This window comes from Pleurodeles waltl, chromosome 2_2 (genome assembly GCF_031143425.1).
Source record: "Pleurodeles waltl isolate 20211129_DDA chromosome 2_2, aPleWal1.hap1.20221129, whole genome shotgun sequence".
NCBI lineage: Eukaryota > Metazoa > Chordata > Amphibia > Caudata > Salamandridae > Pleurodeles > Pleurodeles waltl.
Genome location: NC_090439.1, coordinates 589,392,296 through 589,418,039, shown reverse-complemented (window position 1 = coordinate 589,418,039; position 25,744 = coordinate 589,392,296). Strand labels below are relative to the sequence as shown.

Below are 25,744 nucleotides of genomic sequence, written 5' to 3'. Positions count from 1 at the left end.
CAACAAATAAAGAGGCTGTCTGGAGAATTTTCTGTAAAAAAAAACCAAAACTAAACATTGTTGGCTACAACCATCACATCGGTCTAGGCTGTCTAGCTATTTGGGTCACCCTCATCTGCCCCACACTCTTCCCTCCCATACATAACAGAACCTTTTAAGTTCAAGTATAATTACAAATAATAAACAAGCACTGACATGGCCAATAGGTCTCGCCCTTGGGACCTTATAAGTATTTAGCATGCAGCACATTAAACCTTTATCAGAAATAAACTGTGTTTGTACATTCCTTCATACACTTGGCATTAGACTGTAATGGTCAGAACATTCCCTAGAGGGCACCACAATAAAAATAGCATTTGAAAGAAACATGGTCATGTAACCATATATTCACCCCTAGAGAGCATAACCATACGAGACGAGAACGGCAGACAACATTGCAGTGTAACCATATATTCAGCCCCTGGAGCGTGTAGTGCTTTACACATTTTCAGGCCTGCTAGAATATTATTACAAATATGCCAATTAAAATACAAGCTACTCACTGCTGTAAAGCAAAAGCTCCAGCCATGAGAGCGCTTAAAAAGAGATTGAATGGTTGGAAAGGTTATGATTTTGCCCTCCCTCCAACCTAGTGTGGGGATCGAGAAGATGAGCTGGACAGAAACAGGACACCGTGTTGAATACTTTGGTACTGGTCCCATTGTCCTAGCACCACCACAGGCTGAGTTATGGGCAAAAATGTGTTGTAAAATGAATGCCCGCAAAGCATTATGAGGGAGTTTTCCAAGTTCAGTGAAAATTGTAATATCGGCTTTTCTGCTGTGCTGGGAGAGGCGTTGAGGGTTTCCCTTGTGTTTTTTCTATTTGCAAGACTCCAATTTGCATATTTTTCAACTGCTAAACTTGAGAAGAATTTAAGAACGGGGCTGCAAATTTAACCGGTACACATGTCAAGTGCTCCAATCCAATCTTCCAGTTGAGCTTGCGCTATATAAAACTGCAAAAATAAATAAATAAAAAATAATTCCCCTCCAGCTTGCAGCCTTTGTGGGGCGCAGACACCGCAAAGGAACAGCAAGATGCCAGAGCAAGAAACAACAAGCGGAGAGGCAAAAGAAAAAAGTAGTGCACCAACACTAAGGTATATGGCCGATCGTGCAATAATCCATGTAACAGGTTCAGTCTCCAAGGCGGTAACAAAACACCCTCAAGGCGGAACAAAACTTTAGCATTTACCTAACAAACCAAAGGAATTTGGAAAGGCAGGCCAAGGAATGAATGTAAGTGATGGGCGTGTGATAGGCATGGAGAAAGCCCACAGAAGCAGATCACAGCATGTCAAGAGACAGAGCATGTGCGCTGCTTAGACTTGACCTAAAAAGTGAGCGGGATAGGGGATGACAGACTGTCCTCATATATTGAACATTTTTTACCTCAGAAAATGTATGGGACCAGCTTGTTACAGAGGTTGCGACAGCCATGTCGTGGGCCTACACACCAGGCAAGTGGTGCCAGTGTGCTATGTGCTTAAGAAGGTATTTTCAGAACACGCATAGGTGACTTTTTAGTACATGTGAATATATTTCTAAAACGCATAAATGGGTGCCAGGTACAAAACAGGCCCCTCTAGGTATATCAGAGGATTTGTAGCCCACAAGAGTGCTGATCATTGTAAAAAGAGGCACTGCACAGAAAGGACCACTGTAGCAAGCATGAGGGGAATAGACAGAAATATGAGTTTAGAGAAAGCAGTTTGTGCTGAGAGGAGAAGCCCTTTTGGTAGCTGGAGTTAATATTTTGACACCTCCTAATACCAGGATCTTGTGGAGTTCAGGGGACTGCAGGAAACTGTTAAGGATAAGGGAGGTAATGATGACTGTTACAGACTGCCTATATGACCAATTATGCTTTGCTAGAAATGGAACAAGGTTTTCTCCAAAAACATGATTTCAATGAAAAAGCAATAATGCATTAAAAGCAATTCAATAGGAGCTAATACCTTAATGTGTGAAATGTTCACCTTCCAAAATAGAGATCGGAGTTATAATTCTGACTTCAGTACTCAACTAAAATAACCACTTTATGTCTTTGCAATATGTGTGATATCTGCAGTTTAGTACATGTCAACGCTCTTCTCACTCCTCATTAAATGTTGTTTTGTTATAATGGTGTTTTTAACCAGTCACCTAAGCCATACTGCTTGGTGCAGAACCCCATGCTTGAGATGCTCCTGTTGCAATAAAAACGGTTGCCTGTAAAGCTGCTCTTTGGAACTAGCTTAGCTGTTTACCAAATACCCCCCAAAAATATACAAAATAATGAAATAACAACCAATCATTCTAATGCGCCAGTCGCACAGTCAGGCCAAAGGCAGCAGTTAGAGTTTAAGGTCCAGACCATCAACACGGACGTGGTGTTTCTACAAGTAGACAGAGATTAAAAGGATAAGGGCGACAGAGAGATACGATCAGGTATTCAGAGTAAAAAAACATTACCTGAAGAACCTCCCTTAGACTGCGCAGGACTGGGGGAGAGTATAAATCACAGATCTCAGAATCCTCAGGGCTGTCCACTCGTGCCTGGTCTGGATGAGCAGCGAGAATGTAGCAGAAACTTGGAGGGGGAAGACTGGCTTTCATCTGTCGGACAAAATCAAATAAAGGCGGCAGAGTGAATACGCAAACAACAACAGGCAGATAATAGACACAGAGCAACCATCTTTCTTCATTCATGCCCTGACATGTAAAACCCACGGACGGTAAATACCAGCAAAGCCAGTGCGTGTGCTTCTTTGTTGGAGCAAGTGTTTGGCGACTGTGTTGGCCTCAGCTGTTCTTGTAAAATAATCCCATATTAAAGCGATATTTTGGGCAGCAACAATATGGAGGTTGAAGTAGTTTGCTATGTTAGCAGAGTTAAACTGTACCCTCAAAGTAGAATGTTATGAACAGGAAGGAATCGGAAGATGATTGTAAACAAAAAAAGTTGCATATCCGCAACATAAATCAGCAATGTACATGTCATGTCAGCCAAGTAAATACATACAGGGAGTGCAGAATTATTAGGCAAATGAGTATTTTGACCACATCATCCTCTTTATGCATGTTGTCTTACTCCAAGCTGTATAGGCTCGAAAGCCTACTACCAATTAAGCATATTAGGTGATGTGCATCTCTGTAATGAGAAGGGGTGTGGTCTAATGACATCAACACCCTATATCAGGTGTGCATAATTATTAGGCAACTTCCTTTCCTTTGGCAAAATGGGTCAAAAGAAGGACTTGACAGGCTCAGAAAAGTCAAAAATAGTGAGATATCTTGCAGAGGGATGCAGCACTCTTAAAATTGCAAAGCTTCTGAAGCGTGATCATCGTACAATCAAGCGTTTCATTCAAAATAGTCAACAGGGTCGCAAGAAGCGTGTGGAAAAACCAAGGCGCAAAATAACTGCCCATGAACTGAGAAAAGTCAAGCGTGCAGCTGCCACGATGCCACTTGCCACCAGTTTGGCCATATTTCAGAGCTGCAACATCACTGGAGTGCCCAAAAGCACAAGGTGTGCAATACTCAGAGACATGGCCAAGGTAAGAAAGGCTGAAAGACGACCACCACTGAACAAGACACACAAGCTGAAACGTCAAGACTGGGCCAAGAAATATCTCAAGACTGATTTTTATAAGGTTTTATGGACTGATGAAATGAGAGTGAGTCTTGATGGGCCAGATGGATGGGCCCGTGGCTGGATTGGTAAAGGGCAGAGAGCTCCAGTCCGACTCAGACGCCAGCAAGGTGGAGGTGGAGTACTGGTTTGGGCTGGTATCATCAAAGATGAGCTTGTGGGGCCTTTTCGGGTTGAGGATGGAGTCAAGCTCAACTCCCAGTCCTACTGCCAGTTCCTGGAAGACACCTTCTTCAAGCAGTGGTACAGGAAGAAGTCTGCATCCTTCAAGAAAAACATGATTTTCATGCAGGACAATGCTCCATCACACGCGTCCAAGTACTCCACAGCATGGCTGGCAAGAAAGGGTATAAAATAAGGAAATCTAATGACATGGCCTCCTTGTTCACCTGATCTGAACCCCATTGAGAACCTGTGGTCCATCATCAAATGTGAGATTTACAAGGAGGGAAAACAGTACACCTCTCTGAACGGTGTCTGGGAGGCTGTGGTTGCTGCTGCACACAATGTTGATGGTGAACAGATCAAAACACTGACAGAATCCATGGATGGCAGGCTTTTGAGTGTCCTTGCAAAGAAAGGTGGCTATATTGGTCACTGATTTGTTTTTGTTTTGTTTTTGAATGTCAGAAATGTATATTTGTGAATGTTGAGATGTTATATTGGTTTCACTGGTAATAATAAATAATTGAAATGGGTATATATTTTTTTTTGCTAACTTGCCTAATAATTATGCACAGTAATAGTCACCTGCTCACACAGATATCCCCCTAACATAGCTAAAACTAAAAACAAACTAAAAACTACTTCCAAAAATATTCAGCTTTGATATTAATGAGTTTTTTGGGTTCATTGAGAACATGGTTGTTGTTCAATAATAAAATTAATCCTCAAAAATACAACTTGCCTAATAATTCTGCACTCCCTGTACTAAGTAGTGGCTCTCAATTACAGCTACACTTCATGTTGCACTTGGAGTGTCATAAAATAACTACCAGATGCTCCAGCACCAAAATGTAATTGTAACACGAACGAGGCAATGAAACCATCCACAAAATGCCATGCCCTTGATAGGATACCCAAACAACCCAAAGCATGAAAACATGAAGACCAACGAATAAAGGATGCTGGCCACAATCCCACTCTTTCCCTGGTCTTCTTACTGTGCTTCTTTGAAGAACTGATGACATAGGGTCTGTAGTGGGCCCTAAAAAGGATAGGCCATAACACGGTAGCAAAGAAATAAGGCTTAAAGCTCAACTTTAAATGACAAGCAAAGGTAGATGACAGGGGTGAGCCTATGTCGAGCAAAGAAGGGGCGTATGTGACAGGAACTCGGTCTGGGCCCAGGTACAGAGGTAAGCAGAAAGAAGGAACAGTAAACAAGCGACACAAGCCAGTGAATCGAGGGACATGATATGGGAAAGGAGGTTAAGACAAGAGCAGCAAGGGCTGGTTTCCCTACTGAGTGAACGACTGGTGACAGGGAGGCGGGCAGGCTAAAGTAGAAGCAGTTGTCTGAGGAGCGTCCCCACTTGAAAAACAACAGACAGGTCAATGTAACCTGCACAAAACCAGAGCGTTAAATCAGGACTCGATAGGCCTGCATACTGGCTGAAAGATTATCTGTTGGTAACTAGATAAATACCACTGTCTGTCGTTTATAAGCAATTGAAATATCACGCCTAACAACACATTTCATTTAGATTCTTATATACAGATTTGATAAGGCCTTTTCAATGACTCCTTAAGAGTTTCGAGTATTTAGATATTCAGTTGATACAATTCCAACTAAGAGATGTTTTGCCTTTCACATACCTGCATTAGAAAAGCAGATGCATTAGCATTATTTCCTACAAGCTATTGTTTGATTTACAAATTCAGGGAAGTCGTCATACTTTTTGGTAATTTATTGCTGCATTATACCACGTCTTCTACCAATTGTCACAGTCACCCACTCCTCAGCTTCTGTGTCATAAAACATTTATTTTTAAACTCTTCTCTTGGTATGTGCTGTAATTCTGGTACGTTCTCTACGGTACAACTTGAATGCTACCTACTGCATCAACACTGCTCTCCCAATACTCCTCCCCATCCCAAGGAACTCAATCATTTTAAGTTACGCATCTTAAAAGGCCTCTTCATGTACCAGCATTGCCTAACCCCAATGATTTCACTGTATGCGTCCCACAAGAAATGTCCATTTAGCAACACAGTACACCAGGTTTTCTCTCAGGTCCATAGGTCCCCCAAGGATGCAAAAGCAGCAAGGTCTTACAATGTGTTGTCATGCCCAGTCACAGCAGGCGAGCAAGTGAATTTCAACTCTGTTCGTGCCATGAAGGTTCATGATGTTGTCAGTTTCTGGGTTCTCTTCAAAGCATCTTCAACCACTGACACCTTACCGCAGCCGGGGTAAGTGGAGAGAATCAGTGATCTCTCATTACATTCCCAGGCCTCAGCCACACTGCACAGTAAACCCCTGTGTTGCAGCCACCTTGCAGTTGCCCGGGGTGCAGGTTAACAGCACTGTCTCACAATGTATTCATCTTTTGCCAATACCTGACAGCAGTCCCCGGGGACCCCGGTAGGAGCAAGATGGGAGAATGTATAATGCTTTGTGAAAAAGGAGGAACTGAAATAGGAAAGCAAAAGAATGAGAAGGTAACGTAAACTTCCCACCTGATTAAACTGGCCCGTTGGAGTAAAGATGAAGCAACCAGATGCTTGATATTCCAAAAAGAACTCCTGCCATCCCATTCAGCAGTGGACATCATTGCTATGAGTGCTAATAAGGATCAAAGAACTGCATCTTTTGCTTAAATTCGCCCCAAGTCTAAACAACTGTTACTCTCACAAGCTCGGTCTACCAATCGCCACTACATGATGCGAAATCTCCTCATAACTACTGATTGATATTTGAAAATACCAAACTCACTGATGCAGGCTGAGGTGCCCATCTGCTGGGTGGTACCAGCAATGCAGAGCCAATCCCAACAGGGTGTTACATAACAATAAATTACTAAGCACACTGGAACAGTGAATCATCAAGTTTACGTTATGTTATGTAGATTTGTATGGTGCAGCTTATTACCTGTGAGGGTATCCAGGTGACGGGCAAGAGCGGAGGTACGGCGGTGCTCCTTGTTAAACAGCTAGGTCTTCAATTTCTTGCAGAAGTTAAGAAGTTGAATGGCAGTTCTGAGGCGTAGAAGGAGTCTGTTCCAGTTTTTGGTGGCGACGAAGAAGAAAGCGTGCTCTCCTTTCTTGCTTCTGTGGATACGGGTGATTTGTGCGAGGGAGAGCGAGTTGGATCATTCCTGTCTGGAATGATCGGTAGAGTTGGAGTCAGTTGTTGAGGTACGCTGGCCCTGTATTGGGGAGGGTTTTGTAGGCGTGAATGAGCCGCTTGAATTTGTAAAGTTTCTGGATGGGTAGCCATTGTAGTTGATTGAGGTAAGGAGTGATGTGGGTGCTTCTGCAGATGCCTAGGAAGAGTCTGGAGGTAGTGTTTTGGAGAGTCTGGAGTCTTTGCGTGAGTTGGTTGGAGATGCTGATGTAGAGGGCGCTATCATAGTTGAGTCTGCTGATGAAGGCCTCGGTGGCTGTGCGCCTGTGTGCATTGAGAGCCATTTGAGGATCTTGCGAAGCATTCCAAGGATGTGGCAGCAGGATGTGATCACAGTATTGACCTGTTCTTTCATCAAGAGTTTGTTGTCAAGGACGATGCTGAGGTTTTTGATGTGGTCTGTGGGGGTGGGTCCCTGGTCAGATGTCCACCAGGAGGAGTCTCAGTGGGAGCTCTTACTACCAAAGATCAGGAAGTCTTTTTTCTCCATGCTGAGTTTCAGGCAGCTCTCTTGCATCCAGTTGGCCACATAGGACAAGCAGGTGGTAAAATTGGTCCTGGTGGTGGAGGGTGAGTTCAGTGTTACTGGCGTATGAGACAATGTTGATCTGTGGGTTCTAATGATGCAGGCAAGAGGTGTCATGTATACATTGAAGAGAGCTGGGCTGAGGGAGGAGCCCTGGGGGACTCAGCAGACAGTCTGACTCATTGTGTGATGTCCTCTGAGGCCATAACAGCTATGAAGGCACAGCCTCTGCACCGAGGCCACAAACCAATGCTCGCTCAAATAAGCTGGACAATGCTTTCCCTTTCAGGTAGGCAACCTTTAAAGGTAATAATGACTACATGTTGCTGTACTGCGCTAAATGTAAATGTCATGACAAAGTACCTTACAATTTTTCTCCAAACCAATAGCTGATATCCAGGAGGTATTTTTTGTGTTCAAGGGCAGCTAGTCTTCAGGTATATTTTAACCAGTGGACAAGCAGGCTCTACGTTTCTGTAGCACAAACCCAGTGGTTTTCAAAGTAGAAGCAAAGTATGTCTACGGCTAAAGCAAGACATATATATCCATTACGTTCAAAACCGTACAGGTAAATCAATAATACAAAGCCATTAGTTTGCAAACTCTAAGAAACAAAACACATGAGCTACAACCTTACGTGCATTACTGACAGTTTTCTGAAAATAGTAACGTGTCTATGCTTACAAAATCTAATAATTTGTGCCTTTTTCATATGCTTCTGAAGTGTAGCTTGAAAATATGCAAATACAAGCATATGGACGATTCAGGTGTAATCGCCGTCTCTCATGTCAGCAGGGGCGGCTACTCCAATAGGGCAGAGGAGCGTTGCCGCACGCCCACCAGCGGCAGCTGCAAATCTTTTATCAATAAACTGGGTTTATTATTGTTTTTTGGTAAAAGGGCGGGGCCACGGGGGTAATGAGCAGTGAGGGGGAGTGCTCATTACTCCCCCTCAGATCGCATGTGTGTTTGGCCGGACGTCTCGGACTAGCCAAACAGCCGTCTCTCCAGCCCAGCAACACAGTTGTCCAGCTGGAGAGAGCCTGCACAGGCCCCCAGTCTAACTGAGAGTGCTCTCCCAGCCAATTCTGATGCTGGTTTGAGCAGCGTCAGGATTGGCCACAGGGCATGCTGGGAGCCGGAGCCTGCAGTGAGGAGACGGAGGAGCAGAGCGATGTGCGGCATTCAGGTAAGTGGTTTAAAAAAAAAAAATAATAATAATTTTAATACCCACCCACCCCCACCGCGCCGCCCCTTCTGCTTGCCAAGAGTTGCAACTGCATGTCAAGGATTACAATTTATACTGAATCCCCTCTATGTCTAACTGAAAAACTGAATTAATGCAGAGCCACCATGGGTGTTAAAAATAGGTCTGTCAGAGCTATGCTTGAACTCTGTGCAGGGCTTGCTTTCTGCTGCACATTTAATTAGCAAGAATTTCTAAAAATGTGTTGCTGCTCTTGGACAGACACTGTTCAAACAATAGCTCAGTTTCTGCTAAAACATGAACAGTTTTGCCAGTGCAAAGGAAAACTATTATTCATCAATCAGGACTATTAGCAGGAGTATGCAGGAAATCATTCTTTTCTCTGCAGCACGCAATTACCAAACTTAGTTTATAAAGAATATGTCTCACCTGCAATTTCCAACTTCATAATAATGCACGCAAAATTGGTGCGTGTTTGCAAAATATGCCAACAAATATTTGCAACCTGAATAAAAGACATTTTTAGGCAGGTGTGCTAAACTATCGAATTTGCATAGACACCTTTAAATAGCATTTCTCAAAGGTGTCAATAAATACAACATATACATGTCCCTATGAAAATCTGGAATGCAAGTGCAAATTAACTAGTAAACATTTTTCTCCAGGGAGGAACCCCATGCACTACAAGCGCACCTTTTGAGGTTGTTCTTTTCCCTCTTTCTCACCCTAGAAAAAATCGTACTTCTGCCAATGTTCAAACCTTTTCCAAGGTGGCTTGACGTTGGAAAGGAATTTGTGAATACCTATAAGTGCTTAACATGCTGGGCGTGCACAAACGTACAAAGCATTCCAGCCCAGGGTACTTACTACCCATCCCAAGGCCACGAGTAGGTTTACTTATATAGTCATATGAGTAAGTACCTTTAAGAGTAAAAAAATATATAACTTCTGCATGTGCAAGCCAAACTTACAAGTTTAAATACCTTCAAGATTTAGCCACAATTTGACTCAGGCAAGACCTTACAGAGTTCATCTAATTGTAAAATGTATATTTCCAGTCCTTGTTATAGCACTTGGAATATGCCTAAGTATGTCCTCACAATGACGCCAAAAAAAGGGCACTAAGGAACATTATGTGATTTTTCCCAAGAATTTCAAAGTCCAAACTGTAGGTGGTCTCCTTGGTCCTCAGTTCCTCAGCTTCAAATTAGGAACTTGGTTTATTTGCTGTACCTTCTTGTAAAATTAACTGAATTAAATATACCACAGCAAATCATATGACACGTTCTCAGCAATGAAATTAAGAGAGTAATAGTACAATCAGAACAATGGTATATCCAGAACTCTGCTATAATCAGAGTAAAAGAACAAGGTTGTGCGCCCAATATGACAATCATTTACCTGGGGCAATAGTATACAACAAACAACATTGGTTTACTGTAGACTTATTACTAAGAACTTAAAATGAAACAATTGTGTGGACGCAAAAGCTATCCACGAATGGTGCATTGTTCTCAAAAACATATCACTTTTCTATTTTTTATAGGGTTTTTTACGCCCTATGTACATAAAAAAAATGGAACCAATCCTTAGAAAACAATTATATTCAATATAATTTATTCACACAACGTTTTATTTTAAGTAGGTAAAAAAGCAGCAATAGTCATGGATTTGTGCACAGGTGCGCAAGTGAGTGAAAAGTGCCTCAAAACAAAGAAAAGACGAACGACTTGACTCCTCGGACGATTTATGGAATGAAGTCAAAATTGTAGTCTACATGGCGTCTGTGGTCAATGGCGTTTCAACCTCACATTTGTAAGGGGTCATTGTAGTAGTGGGGGAAAGCAGCAACAATGGTGTTCAAAGGAAGAACCATATTTGGGAAAAATAATGTAGCTATAAAAGGGCTTTCAATTTTAGGTTGGTTCCATCAGGGACTATTCAAAATGGTTTTGAGACCAGGTACCAGAGATGAAGTCTCAGTCACCAGTGAACATCACACTGAACAATTGAAAGTGAAGTATCCATTGAGCTTCACTTAGGAAGTTGGTAACATTAAAGGGTTCTGCCATAAAATAAAAGTCAATGAAAGTTCTATCCTGTTGGAAATGGCTCTTGTTGCAAGGTTATCCCCAAACATTTTGCCTTCTTCCTCCTATTTTTTTAGGTCTGTTTTTGCTGGTTTATTGTCTATGCGCACTTTACCACTGCTAATCAGTGCTAAAGTGCAAGTGTTCTCTATAAAGTGTACTGTTGATTGGTTTATCCATGTATGGCACATTTGATTTACTGATAAGTCCCTAGTAAAGTGCACTAGAGGTGCCCAGGGCCTGTATACCAAATGCTACTAGTGGGCCTGCAGCACTGGTTGTGCCACCCATGTTAGTAGACCTGTAAACATGGCTCAGACCTGCCACTGCAGTGTGTGTGTGCAGTTTTAAACTGCCAATTCGACTTGGCTAGTGTACCCACTTGCCAGGCCTAAACCTTCCCTTCTACTACATGTCAGGCACCCCTAAGGTAGGCCCTAGGTAGCCCCAGGGGCAGGGTGCAGTGTATGTTTAAGGTAGGACATATACTAGTGTGGTTTATATGTCCTAACAGTGAAATACTGCCAAATTCGGTTTTCATTGTGCAAGGCCTATCCCTCTCATAGGTTAACATGAGGGCTGCCTTTAAATATCCTTAAAGCGCAGATTGCCTTTGAAAGCAGATAAAAATGTGAAGTTTAGGGTCTCTGAACTCACAATTTAAAAATACATCTTTTAGTGAAGTTGGTTTTTAAATTGTCTGTTTGAAAATGCCACTTTTAGAAAGTAGGCATTTTCTTGCTTATACCATTCTGTGACTCTGCCTGTTTGTGGATTGTCTGTCTAGGTCAGTGTGACAGTTGGGCTTTTTTGCACCTCTCTAGACAGTGACACAAAAGGGGGCGGGGGTGTAGCCTGCATATCTTGATGAGCCATCTGAGCTAGAGAGGAGGGAGGAGTGGTCGTTCACACCTGAAAGGACTGTGCCTGCCCTCACACAATGCAGTCTCTGACCCTCTGGCGTGCGTCTGGGGCCTGGCCTGGACAAGGAAGGATCTTGCAAACACTTGAGACTTTGCTTTGAAGTTCGCCAACTTCAAAGGCAGAATTGGATATAAGAAGAAGACCCAAAACCCCAGACTTTTAGAATCTTTCTGGAATCAAGAGGAACATCTGCCCAGGAGAAGAGCTGAAGAGCTCAAGGAGGAGAACTGTCCCTTTGCTGTGTTGCTTTGCTGGACTGGCCTGCAGTTGCTGCTTCTGCCTGAAAATAGTGCAAAGGGTGAACTTTGCTGTGTGTCCTGCTTGAGAAAATTCTCCAAGGGCTTGGAGTAGAGCTTGCCTCCTGCTGGAAGTCTCAGGGACACCAAAGACTTCAGTTTCCTCGACCTGCAGCACTGGGAACTGTGTGTTTTGTGCTGTTCAAGAGGAGAACCCACCGCGACGCCACCAACAATGCCGCTGGCCAGCACCGTGACCTGCAGACGCTACACGGAGACACATTGCCCCGCTTCGCACAGCGACCCTGGTATCACCAACCCCGCCATTGGACGACTTCACCGAGCCGCTGCTTGCACCGTGACCTGTGGGCCCCACACTCCGGCATTGCCTGCTCACACTGCAGCCTGGGCATCCCCGCCGCCGCCGTTCCTGCTGACACCGGCGCCACTGCCTGCAACATGGCCTGTGGACACCGCTCGTGAGGAACACAAAGCACCGTCCCATGCCGCACCGCAGCCCCGGTCCACCGATGCCAGCACCATTGACTCCTGTTTCGCCTGTGGACACAGCTCGTGATGGTCACGAAGCACCGTCCCGTCCCGCACTGCTGGCTTGGGCCTACCGACGACAGCGCTTCAGCAACGACGATGCCTGCACCGTGACCTGAGGACACCGCATGTCGCACCACCCTGCTTCACACCGCAGCTCTGGTCTCACTGACGCCGCTGGATGCCATTGCCGAGCTGCTGCCTGCACCGTGACCTGTGGGCACCACACATCGCATCGTCCCGCTTTGCACCGTAGTCCTGATGCCATCCACGCCAGCGCACCAGACTTCATCAGGCTGGAGTTCGATCTGCAACTCGTGTGACCTCAAGGGCCCGATGACTCCTGCACAGACTCCGGGAACTGACACCGCAACGTCAGTGACGCCGCTCTCCGGAGCTCACCGCGAGGATCATGACGCCCTGCAAATCCAAGGTACTGTTTGTGGGTCTTCCCAACACCATAGCTGGCCCGCAACACCGCGGCCGGCCTGAACTGCTGGTTTTGTTGATCACGATGCCGTGATAGCCCCTGGTGGAGTTGTCGACTTCAAGGAACTGTAGTTTTGAGTAAATCTTGCAGAATTCATATGTTTCCTACTGTATGGTGGATTTTTATCGTATTTGGTCTTGTTTCATAAAGATAAATATTGGCTATTTTCCTAAAACTGGTGTGGTGTCCTTTTGTAGTGTTTTCACTTATTGCTGTGTGTTATGTGCAAATGCTTTACACATTGCTTCTGAGATAAGCCTGACTGCTTGTGCCAAGCTACCAAGGGGGTGAAGCAGGGGTTATCTGAGCGGGTATCTCCCTCATCCTGACTAGAGTGAGGGTCCCTACTTGGAGAGGGTGCCAACTAGAGACCCCATTTGTAACATATCCCCAATAAACACAAATTACACAGTGTTCCTTTCTCTGTAAGGGATTATCTAGAAAATGAATTAAAAGGCTTGTGTGAGAAAGCAATAATAGAATCTACTGAGTCTTCCCTTTGGCTTTCCACACTTGTGGTCACACGCAAACAGGATGGGAAGTTGAGGGTTACTGTTGGCCCGCACAGCCTGAACAAAGCTATATAGAAAGATTCCCATCCACTTCCCAAGATCAGAGATTTGTTCCACTAAAATGGTTTAGCAAGTTAGACCTCGCCTCTGCATACAATCAAGTTGTCCTTGAACCTGGTTCGAAACACTATACTGCATTTGTTTCACATGTGTGCTTGTTCCAATACTGCTGGATTCCAACTGGATTGGCTTCAGCCACCACAGTTTTCCAGAGACTAATATACCAACTGTTAAAAGAAGTGCAACAGCATAAGAAGATTCTCAATCAAGTGTTGGCCATTTTCCAGGAGAAGGGAGCAGTGCTTAAAATGGCAATTATGAATTTCTTGAAGACAGAATGGAATACCGTAGCCATATTGTTTCGGGGAATGGTATTGAGCCAAGGCCAGGCTTGGTTGATGCTATCATAAATGCAGTAGCGCCCACAGAAAAGAAAACCTTGAAGTTGTTTATGGGACTAAATGAATTTTACTCAAGATTCATGCCAGATTATGCTTCTCATGTTGTATGAAGCTGGCACTGTATATACTATTTCAAAATGAGATATAGTGTACACAGAATCCAAGGGGTTCCCCAGAGGCTTAATAGAGGCTAAAGTAGAAAATACTAATGTTCTCTTTTGTGGTAGTTTAGTCGAGCAGTCAGGCTTATCAGAGAGTAATGTGAAGTAAATGTTGTACACACACACAGGAAACAAAGGAAGCACACACTCAATGACTAACTCCAGGCGAATGGTTTTTATATAGAAAAATATATTTTGTTACTTTATTTCTAGAACCACAAGATTCAGTTCACAGGTAAGTACATTTGTAAGTAAGTATCAAACATATGTATCAACACTATTTTGTTTCAATTTGGCAAGTTAAAAGTTTTTCAAGAAAATAGCAAATATCTGTTTTAAAAGTTGACAGTGCAAATTTCAAACACAGTTCTAGGGGGAAGAAAAAAGTTAGTACGGTTCTGCGGAAAGTACAAGACTTACAGTTACAGTCTCTGGGGGTTAGGATGTCCACAGGTTGGGGTTCATGTTAACCCCAAACACCTACCACCAGCAACACGGGGCCGGCCACGTGCAGAGGTCAAAGATGATGCAAGATTTAAAATTGAGTACTATGGAGAGTGGGGGCACTCGGAATTAGGCCTGCTTGCAGATAAGTACCTGCGTCTTCAGAAGACAGACCTGAGGGTTTTAGGTGAACACTGTCAGGGGGGGTGAGGGGGTGTGAGAGGCCACAGTTTAGCACCACACACACACAAACACACACATCCTCAGCTGCGCATGGGCGGCTGGGTGCAGGATGCAAACTCAGCATTGGGCTCTCAATGCTTTTGAATAGGGGGATGCCAGGGGTCACGATTAGGCTGCAGGCTGGGTCCTGGAGGTCGGTTTAGGAAAACCACAGGTTGAACAAGGAGGAGGGCCACCTGCTGAATGTTGCGGCATCGAGGTTGGATTCCCAAAGGCCAGGGGGCTGCGGGTGCAGGGGTACCTTTCGCATCGGGACTCTTCATCCAGTTCTCTTGCAGTCAGGGGGGTCCTCTGGATTTAGTCTGCAGGCGGTGTTGTAGTGGACAGAAGGGGTCAACCCAGGGTGGACACTAGGTCAGAAACGCCTGAGGACCAGCTATAGTGCATTAGGCCACCTGGACACGAGCCGTGGGCATCTGGTGCAGAGTGGGCAGGTCTTGTTGTCCCGGGGCAGTTCTGGAGTCCATTGTCGGAGTTTCTCTCTAGACAGGGCCGCTGTACATGGGAGATCTTGGTCCTCTGGGGTGCAGGCAGTCCTCTTGAGCCTTTTAAGAGGTTACTGGTCCTGCAGGATGCGTTGCCTTTTTGTAGCAGGGGCTTCAGAAACTGGAGACAGGCCTGTAGGGCTGGGGCCAAATCAGTTGGCGTCTTCAGTCTTCTCTGCTGGGGGTCAGCTTAGCAGTTCTTCTTTTTTTCTTGTTGTCTTCTTGAGGTCGGCAGGAATTTGACAAGCTAGGATCAGGGGAGGGGTCAGAGGGAAGAAGTCAATAACTACTGTCCCTGCTACTGTCCCTGCGGGAGACTACACCCTTCCGGTGTCCACTACCTATGGGGAGGGGGACATAGACCTAACCCTATTCGTCCCTGTCCTCCAAAACAAAATGGAAGATTTTGCGAGGAGGGGGTCACTTTCTCCTAATTTTCCCACCAGACTTGCCCCAGAAGCGGAGCTTTGCCCGGGTGCCAGGCATCTCCACTAGCTGGAGTGCCTTGGGCACTATAACAGGTGGCCTGAGCCTTTGAGGCCCACTCCCAAGTGTTACAGTTCCTGCAGGGGGAGGCGTGAAGCACCTCCACCCAGAGAAGACTTTGTTTCTGACTCCAGAGGGCACAAAGGCCCTCACCCCACGGGACAGAAACTCATCTTTTAGTGGCAGGCTGACACAAACTGGTCAGCCTTACACTAAAGGGTTGACTGTCTTTTTCCCCCTACCAACACACACAAACTGCAATGGCAGTGTGCATGTGCCTAGTGAGAGGTCCCCCAGGGTGGCATAATTCATGCTGCAGTCCTTGGGGCCCTTCCCTGGCCACAAGACCCTTGGCACTAGGGGGTACCTTTCCTTTTAAAAGGGACTTAACTGTGTGCCAGGGGTGTGCCAATTGTAGGAACAATGGTACAGTTTTTTGGAAAGAACACTGGTGCTGGGGCCTGGTTAACAGGATCCCAGCACACTCTCAGTCAAGTCAGCAACAATAAGTATGTGTGTGTGTGCGTGGGTGGGGGCAGGGGGCATGGGGTGGTTGGGAAACCATGCCAAAAGGGGCACTTTCCTACAGGTGTTAACAGGATTGTTAAAACAAGTGGTGTTTAACTGGAATGCCATGTCAGGAGGCATTTAATTGGATTAAGTGACAGTCAGTGAGCTCCAAAGTGTTAAAACCACTTAATACAAAATTATCGTGCTGTATAACTGTCGATGCCAGCAATTATGGATTGGGGTGGTGCTCACGCAAAATTAATTAGGGATAGAGCACAGTATCGGGTAAGGTAAGGATGCCGTGGAGGATGAGGCGGGCGAGGAAAGTTGTCAAATTTTGGCTATTGATGTACAGGGGATGAGTGCTATAACGGAAGTGGAATGGAGGACTGACATTAGAAATTATGAAGTTATCAAGCAAACTATCAAATATGTCTCTAAAGAGTGACCAAAAGAGAAGAATGTAGAGGCAGGATGCCAGTAATTTTGGAAAGTGGCAGAGGAATTATCAGAAGAAAACAGGTTGTTACTCAGACTGGAAAAGTTAGTACCTCCAGCAGGATTAAGACACAGACATTTCCAATTGGTACATGAAGGTCATTTGGGAGGTTCGTCCACAAAACATAGGTTGAGACAAATCTTTTGGTGGCCCTCAATAGACAGGAAAGTTGATGAGTACATTAGCAGATGCATGATTTGTGATAATTCGGATAACCGTTTTATATTAAGGAGACCACCTTTTACAACCGATTGAGTGTCCTTCTTATGCATGGGAAAAGGTGGGAATAGATTACGTTGGACCGTTTTATGCTCTCACGTACCACTGTTGTTACGCATTGGTTTTGGTTTACCTATATTCAAAGTGGCCTCAAGTGGAATTTGTGTCTGGGCCAAATGCTAATACTGTGGTTGAGTTTTAAAAAAATATATTCATGAGGGAAGGACTTCCACTGTTTCTGTTGTCAGACAATGGGGTCCAGTTTATGAGTAAAGATGTGAAATACTTCTTGAAATCAGGTGATGTTAAACAAGTGAAAACATCTCTATACCATCCCCAATCAGTGGGCAGGTAGACCATATGAATTGCACGGTGGTATATTGTGTAAGGTGGGTGATTGTGAATAAATATGTAGTTAAGAGCGCAGTGAACTCTATAATTTGGTTCTATCGTTCTGGCCCACAGAGTTCAATGTTCATTTTACCATTTAAAGCGCTGAGAGGAAGAAAGCCTTTCACCAAGATAAACCCAAACTGGATGGACAAATGCGTCACGTTTGGTGTGTCAATGGAGGAGTGCGAAGCTGCGGTTAAACAAAATACAGCTGTCGCCAAAGCTAAACAGAAGGAGAATTATGACAGAAGATGCAGAGTGAGTGAAGTTCAGATCAGGATCGGGGATGTAGTTCGCATTAAGAAAGGAACTCATATAAGAAAGGAACTCATGTTATGAAAGGAGGAGAGATGTTCAGTAGTCCTGTTGTGGTTGATAACATTAGTGGAAATACAATCAGAGTGAACAGTAACAGTTGGTGGAATGTCAGAAGAGTATTTAAGTGTGGTCGAGATGAGGAAGAAGAACATTCCCAGAGTGAAATAATAAGGAGGCCAAAAAATATGGGCGAGTCTAGTTCTAAGGCTGATTCAAGGGATAGTAAGATGGGAGTTTGCAGGAGTGAGCAGGTAAGGAGATTACAAAGCAGATATAGATAAATGGTCACCTTCCTGCCAGGATGTTATTCTCTAGGCCATTTATGCTAATGTTGTGCTTTATTGATATCACTTTTTGCCTTCCAACCAGGATGTTATTTATCTAGGTCATATTAAGATAAAATTATGATTTGCTGGTATTTTATTTGTGGTTTTTGTGATCTGTTTTTTGTTTGCCTAAATTACCTTTTCTCATGTATTAGTTAAAATGTAACCTATTGCTTGACTATCCCACTGTAGATAGACTTATTCTGTGGGTGGGAGTCTTATTGTAACATTTCTTCTTTGATTGTTTTGTATACATAAGAAGAGAAATAATGTAGTAATGCAGTCGTTTGTGAAGGCGGCATTCAATGGAATGTGGGATTGTGCATTCCATGGAATGCCGTGGTCACCTGAGGGTTTGTTGGATTTAACTGGTGTGACAGTTGGGCTGAGCAAGATTCGTCAAGAGGCTGAATGTGACAGAGACCTATGAGGATCAGTACACTAGCCTAAAGACTATCCACGTATAAATAAAGCCTCTGCATACAAATATTTAATCACCTAACATAAATACGCCCGGGTACATTCAATCTGGTATTATGAGAAAAGTGGCATAATTAGAGTATTGCTAAAATTCAAACCCTGACATAACAATCAGAGAGGGTGTTATCGGAGGCTTGATATATACAGCATAACGGCCAGAGTTGTCAACTTTGGAACTGAGGAACCAGGTTTGCGTTGTGGCTCAACATCATGTAATTCTGGGCAAATCACGTAATCTTCCAATGCCTGAAAATAGAAAAATGAATATGTCCTTGAGTAATGTAGATGATGGTCATGTAAAGCTCTTGAATACCTCTGTGTCAGGTTTTTGCTATATAAAACTGAAAAAATAAAAATAAAAATAGAATACATACTCGCAAATTGGTATGGAATGCTAAATAAATGTAGTCTTTTACACTACAGAGGACTCCTCACCCTTATTGGTATATGTTTGTAGGGTATTCACCTAGTGCCACTGATCTCCGAGATGAGGTGATGAAGATATATAATTAATGTATATATGGATTATACAACACATTGTTTAATCTGTCCAGGCAACAGAAGGATGTTTGGAAGTACCACACACCCTCCCAAAAAACGACTGCTCAAGCACAAGCATGTGATAACTAACAAAGATCCAAAATATCCTGTCTCATGACATTTTGAATTAGTTCATCAGGGTAATCACAATGAATTATGTTTTTTTCCCAAGACCAATACCTCAAGAAGAAAGGGGTGTCAATAAAACTCTCAAATTAAGGAAACTGGAGATTGCAATACATAATTAATCTTCAAACCAATATCCCAATGGGCCTTAACAGCGATGAGGAATTCTGGGTCCATATAGGGGAATAAGTCTAATGATCAGGGATTGGAGCTTATGTACAATGATAGCCCATTCAGGGCTTGTGTGGCTCTGCTTTTCATATAGGATCAGGGATGAGTCTCAATGAGCCTTAACGAGTAAGAGGGACTCTGGTCCTTATTTAGAGATCAAAGCTCAGTTAAGATGTAAGCCCATACAAGGATTTATTTGTAGGGTGGAGTGTTTAATTGGTAACCTTGTATTGCCAGATAATACATGTGTAAACCTAGTACTTTATTTCATTAAAAAATTAGGATACACTATGTGATTGGAACGACTTAAATGGTATTAGGCTTTGATTTCTGTTATTAATTGGTCAATTAATTGTATGCGATGGCAGGACCTTATGAAAGCAGGCACTATTGATGATAAGATGATCCAATATTGCTGAAGACCATAATCATGTACCGAAATTGCCGCTATGTTGCTGTATGTAGAATTAACGTCTCAGTAGAACCTCACCTAACCAATAATTGACATGTATTGTTTACAATGAATTTCGTTTTTGTTCTAAGTAATTGATAAAATGTATGGGACAAATGGTTCTTTTAAAGAGGAGCGCTGGTGATGATATGATGAATTCAATATGATCAATGACTTTTTAGACATGATAAGATGGCCTTTACACTTCTAGGTGCAATTGCAATGTGCTTCAGTTTGTTTCAATTTCTTATAATTGATCACATGCTGTGTATAAGAGGAGGAAATGTGTGTGACTCACTGACAAGTGCAGAAACGCGTCTGTTTTCTTTGGTGCATGCAGCAATAAATTACGCTTTTAAATGCCCCGCGAGTGCCCGTCATTGTTACCTGTTAGGGAATTCTGGAAGAAATTGATGTGTGAGCCCACCCTCGAGAACATCGGCTCCCTGCTTACTGTGTGGCGGCAGCGTTGGCGGAAAAGCACAAAGGGTACGTATACATGTAACCTATTTGTGGTCGCCAGTAGATAGTTATAGTTAGGACCTAGTTTCCAAAGGGTAAGTGTTTTTTTTGTTTAGCTAATAACTTTTGGCACTGTTTGACAAATCTTCACAAAAGTTTCAAAACTAGTTTGCCACTCACTTCAGCTGCTGTCTGGAAAGTTTCGGGGTGATTCGTCAAGTGGGGTCCGAAAAAAGGGAAGGGGTCCCAAAACATGTTTTCCCCATGCAATTTCTCATAAGGATTTTTGACACTACTACATCCCGAACCACTGAACGGAATAACACCAAATTTGGCAGAAAGCTATATCTTGGTTCAGAAAGATATCTTTTTGTAATCTGGTGTAAATCTGTTCAGCAGTTTTGGAGTTATTAAAGAAAAGAAAATCACCATAAGCGGGTAGTCTCTGTACTGTGTAGCCTCCAAGAGATTTCCTGCCAAATGTTGTCTCCTCTACACCATGTAAAGGTGAAGGTTAATGGGCCATGGTCTAACAAAACAAACACTCAGAATAGTCGGCAGTGGTGTCTATGACACAATCATCTATGAGATCCAGATCTTTCAAACAAGATCTGCCTCCATTTAAATGGCAGTTGTTCCCACCAGACAGTTGCTGTGACTTGTCCCTTTGTGCCCACATCACTAAGTTCAAGCCCCCAACTATCGGTGGACCTGTGACGATATTAGGACAGTGTGCATGTTGGGAATAAAAAACTGCCATTGCTTACAACGTAAAATAATGCAGGAAACAGGGAAGACCATGATCTATTTAATTTAGCACCACCATTTTCAGTTCTTATCCCGTTTACAGTCTAGACTTGCATATTGAAAATTACAAGCCTACAGATATCAGGCCAGCAACAACTTTTTTCACGTTTTTATATACACAAGTTCATTTTCTTTTTTAAGGGCTTTTGAGTCAATTTGCATTAAATGAAAGAAAATAAATCTGACTTGTTAATGATAAAAACAAAAAGAAAATAAATGTCAATTTATGGTTTGGCAAACTGTATTCCATTCCGATAGGGCACCTGAGGGATGTCTCCACTGCTGGCAGAGTACAGCCTCTCCCCACCCCCTTCCAGCCTCCCCCCAAGTAGCAACTGATCTCGGTGCTGGCGGCAAAGATGCAACACAACGACTCCGCTGAAGGCACTGACGTTTTGCTGTGTGGTGTGCCATATTCAATGTACCTGCACAGCAGACTTTTTCGTTATCAAAAATTAACTCTCAGAACAGGAGTTTGTTAGTACAAAACAAATGGCGCTGATATCCTAGGAGTTTTCTCTCAGCTTGTCTGGTCATTTATGCTTTTCCTGTTCAAGTCCAGCAGGCTTTCCTTAAAGGAATTGTGTCACAAAATCCTTACTAAATAGGGTATAAGGGCTGAGATATCTTATTCATGGCCTAATGTGAGTAAGCAAAAAACAATCACAAGAGCCACCCAGAATGTTCATGTGAACCTGGGTACAATTATAATGAAGCACATATTCATGTAAAACTCACCTTGAAAAAAATATATATTATGGCAATAAATGATCTTGCTACTGACTTTATCATCCAACAAATAAAGACAGTAATTCGTCTGTCATAAGCAATGTGATTAAGGCCATTGGTCAAAGGTTTCTGCTGGCAGCATTAGTGCTGTTCTCCCAATTCTAAATGGCGGGCGAGCACGGCTTTGGCAGACAGCATACTCCATTACACTGGTAGTTGAGTGCCCTGTCTGACAAACTTTAAGTAAGGCCTCAAATATGTTAATAATAGGGGGTAGGGCACAAATGTGATAGACAGGGTACTCCATTACATTAGTAGTTGAGTACCCTGACTGACAAACTATAAATAAGGCCTCAAATCTATTAATATAGATAACAATACAATGTTAACAGACTGCTTCTCTCATAGACATCATTTAGTATTAAACAGAAGTTATGATTACTATTGGAAATGGCCCTTTTTGCAGGGTTATCCCTAAACCTTTTGTTTCAGACCTCCTGTTTTTGATCCTGTGCTGAATTTCGTTTTTGCTGGCTTTAAGACTGGGCACTTTACCACTACTGACCAGTGCTAAAGTGCAAGGGCTCTCTGTCTAAATGGTATTGGTGATTGGTTTATCCATGATTGGCATATTTTATTTATCAGTAAATCCCTAGTATAGTGCACCATGTGTGACCAGGGCCTGTAAATCAAATGCTACTAGAGGGCCTGCAGCACTGATTGTGTCCCCACACGAGTAGCCCTGTAAACATGTCTGAGACCTGCCACTGCAGTGTCAGTGTGTGCAGTTTTAAACTGCCATTTCAACCTGGCAAGTGTACTCACTTGCCAGGCCGAAACGTTCCCTTTTACTACACATAAGTCACCCCTAAAGAAGGTCCAAGGCAGCCCCATGGGCAGGGTGCAGTGTAATTAAGAGGAGAGGGATGATATGTACTGGTGTGTTTTACATGTCTTGACAGTGAAATGCTGCTAAATGCGGGTGTCACTATTCCAAGTACTATCTTTCCCATAGGGTAACATGGGGATTGCCTTGAAATATCTTTTAAGCGTCTTTTTCCACTAGGAACAGATAGAGACACTGAGTTTGGGGTCTCTGAACACACAATTTAAAAATATATCTTTTGGTGAAATTGGTTTTTAAATTTTAAGTTTGAATATGTCACTTTTAGAAAGTGGGCATTTTCTTGCTTAACCATTCCATGCCTCTGCCTGTCTGTTTAATACACGTCTGGTTCAGTATGACAGTTGGGCTGTGAATACACTCTAGACAGTCACACAAAGGGGGTTGAGATGTGCCCTGCATATCCTGATGGATCTTCCTGAGTTAGAGTGGTGGAAGGAGCTGACACTTGCACCTGAATAGGGATGTGTCTGTCCTTACACAATGCAGTCACCAATCCCCTGGAGTGCGTTTGGGGCCAGGGCAGGAAAGGCAGGGTCTTGTGCACTACAAAGACTTTTCTTTGACGTTTGTCTACTTCAAAGGCAGAAATGGGTATAAGTACTGGAGTTCTGATCCCACAAAATTAGAAGCCTTCTGGACTGAGAACATTCTGCCAGGAAGAAGAGCTGGGTGTTCTAGAAGGGACTACCACTCTGCCTGTTGCTTTGCTGTGCTGGCCTGCTGCTTGCTGCTTCTATCCTGGGAGTAAAAGGACTGGGCTTTCCTTTCTACATCCTGCTTCCAAAGGTTCTCCAAGGGCTTGAACTGAGCTTGCCTCCTTTTAAGAAGTTCCAGGGACATCAAAGACTTTGTCTGCCAGCACCTGGGTTCTCTTGCTGAGAGTCCTGACTTGCCAAGTGGTGGCAAATCCAGTTCCTGGGCCCTTGTGAGTTCTGGTGTAACCAAGAAGGAACAAGCATCGAATCCAGAGCGACTTTGGAACTGGAGCCACTGTGCGAATCCGTGCCACTGCCTCCACTGGATTAATGGTCCCCACTGAGTGCAACGACCCTGACGACTGACTGACGACACAGGGCCGATGCTGCTGCAGCTCCTACAAAGTCCTGCCACAGTGTGAGTCCCAAGTGCCGTGTCACCGATGTCCGTGACACCTGACTCCGCCACAGCACCTGTGGCCCTGTGGTGTGATCGCGACACCGAGAAGTTGACGCTTTCCATCTTGATCTGCTGGAATCATTGACCCCATCCTGTCGTAAAAAAACAGCACCTCGCCACTGATGTCACATCTCGCCTGCCTAGCAGTAAGGAACAGCCTGCTCACCTGGCTACTGTTGGTAACGACTGCGCCAAGACATTGTGATAGTCCCAGTTGGAGCTATTGTGTTTCTAAGCGCTATACTAAGATTTCATCTTTGTAAATTTATCTTTGCTTGTGAATGTTGGATTTGTGTAGTTGTGGTCTTGTTTTACTCAGTTAAATATTTACTATTCTTCTAAACTGGTGTGGGGTACTTTTGTGGTGTTTTCACTGAGTACATGTACAAATACTTTCCATATTGCCTCTGAGATAAGCCTGACTGCTCGTGCCAAGCTAACCAGGGGGACAGCAGAGGTCTTCTTAGCTGTGTGGCTCCCCTACCATGACTAGAGTGAGGGTCCCTACTTGTACAGGGTGCAAACCATGGCCAACTAGAGACCCAATTTCTAACAATTACATATGTAAGAATTATTTGCAGCCGTTAAAATGTTAGCTCTAAAATAAATTAACTACACTTTTATGCTTTAATTATATTTCAACCATTCTAATTTTAGTGAGAAATATTAAAAAAGAATTAGTCATCATGTAAATGAAAAATAGAATACCATGACAATCTTAGTGGGGAATGTTAAAAATTAAATTACACCTTACATTCTCACGGCTATTTTATCATAGACCAGCCAGACAATATGCGAGAGAAATGCACACCTGAATGAAATATGAGAACACGACCCACCCTTCGCCAAAGTAGAAAGCCAACCTTTAGTTAACAGTATTTGTTCAAAATTAATATTTCAGTCTTACTCATAATATTACAGTAATTAACTGGCAAACAGGAGTGTAACTTGGTCAGTAAGATTGGAGGGGGTTCAGATTTCCCAACAATTACGCTGACATTTAATGTAAAAATACATTACACGTGGTGAGGGTGCACAAGAGGGGCTTAAGGGGCAGTGAAAAGAGAGAAATGCAGTTTGGTAAGGATACTAAATTAGAGAAAACATAGTATATTATAAACTTACCTACATTTTTGAGGACTTTCATAACAGAGAAAGGAAGGGAGTGTGAGTGTTTTGTCTGTGTGTATGTAAAAATTCCTGGTAAAATCCGACTAACACCTCACTATTCTCAACTGAAAGCCCCTGTACCCAAGTATTTTCCCAAAAATAAATGTATTAAGGGGGTGTAACACCCCAAACACTCCCCCTCCCTGCCCCCCTATGTCAAAGCTACCCCCCTGAAGCAAGGCCCCTTCTGGCAAACTACATTACTTTCCAGCGATATTACATTTTACAATAACTACTTCATATCTTTCTCACTAACATAAACTGGTTTAATTCAGATGTTTTGGTAAGTCCTCCAGCAATGTCTAACTCATAGTCTTGTCTCTCCTTCACAGGCAGTTTGAATGCTTCTAGATGTTCAAGTTATTTTGAAATGCCTTATTTGGTATTCATTGAAAGTGTAGCTGGAATACAAAAACCACACTTGATTTCAAGAAATGTAAATACTGCACCTAAAAATAAACATTCCTGGGTGTGGCTACGCCGGCAACCAAAATGGCCGCACAGTGTTAGAGCTCCCATCGGGCAGAGGCCTAATTCGGCAGAGCCCAGGACCTACACACCTCCCCATGCCCGGCCGTTACATCTACTGGATCCTTGGGCAGATCTTGGAGACGGCGGTGATACTTGCACGCCCTGAATG

The 25,744-nt window shown here is 43.5% G+C and overlaps 1 protein-coding gene across 1 annotated transcript in view; it reads right to left on the bottom strand.

The window, feature by feature from the left end:
* Nucleotides 1-25,744, bottom strand: part of SPIDR (scaffold protein involved in DNA repair) — a 1,761,208-nt gene that overhangs the window by 168,084 nt on the left and 1,567,380 nt on the right. Inside the window, exon 14 of the mRNA XM_069220129.1 lies at nt 2,496-2,639. Within this exon, the coding sequence (XP_069076230.1) occupies nt 2,496-2,639 (144 nt within the window). The remainder of the gene's footprint in view (nt 1-2,495; nt 2,640-25,744) is intronic.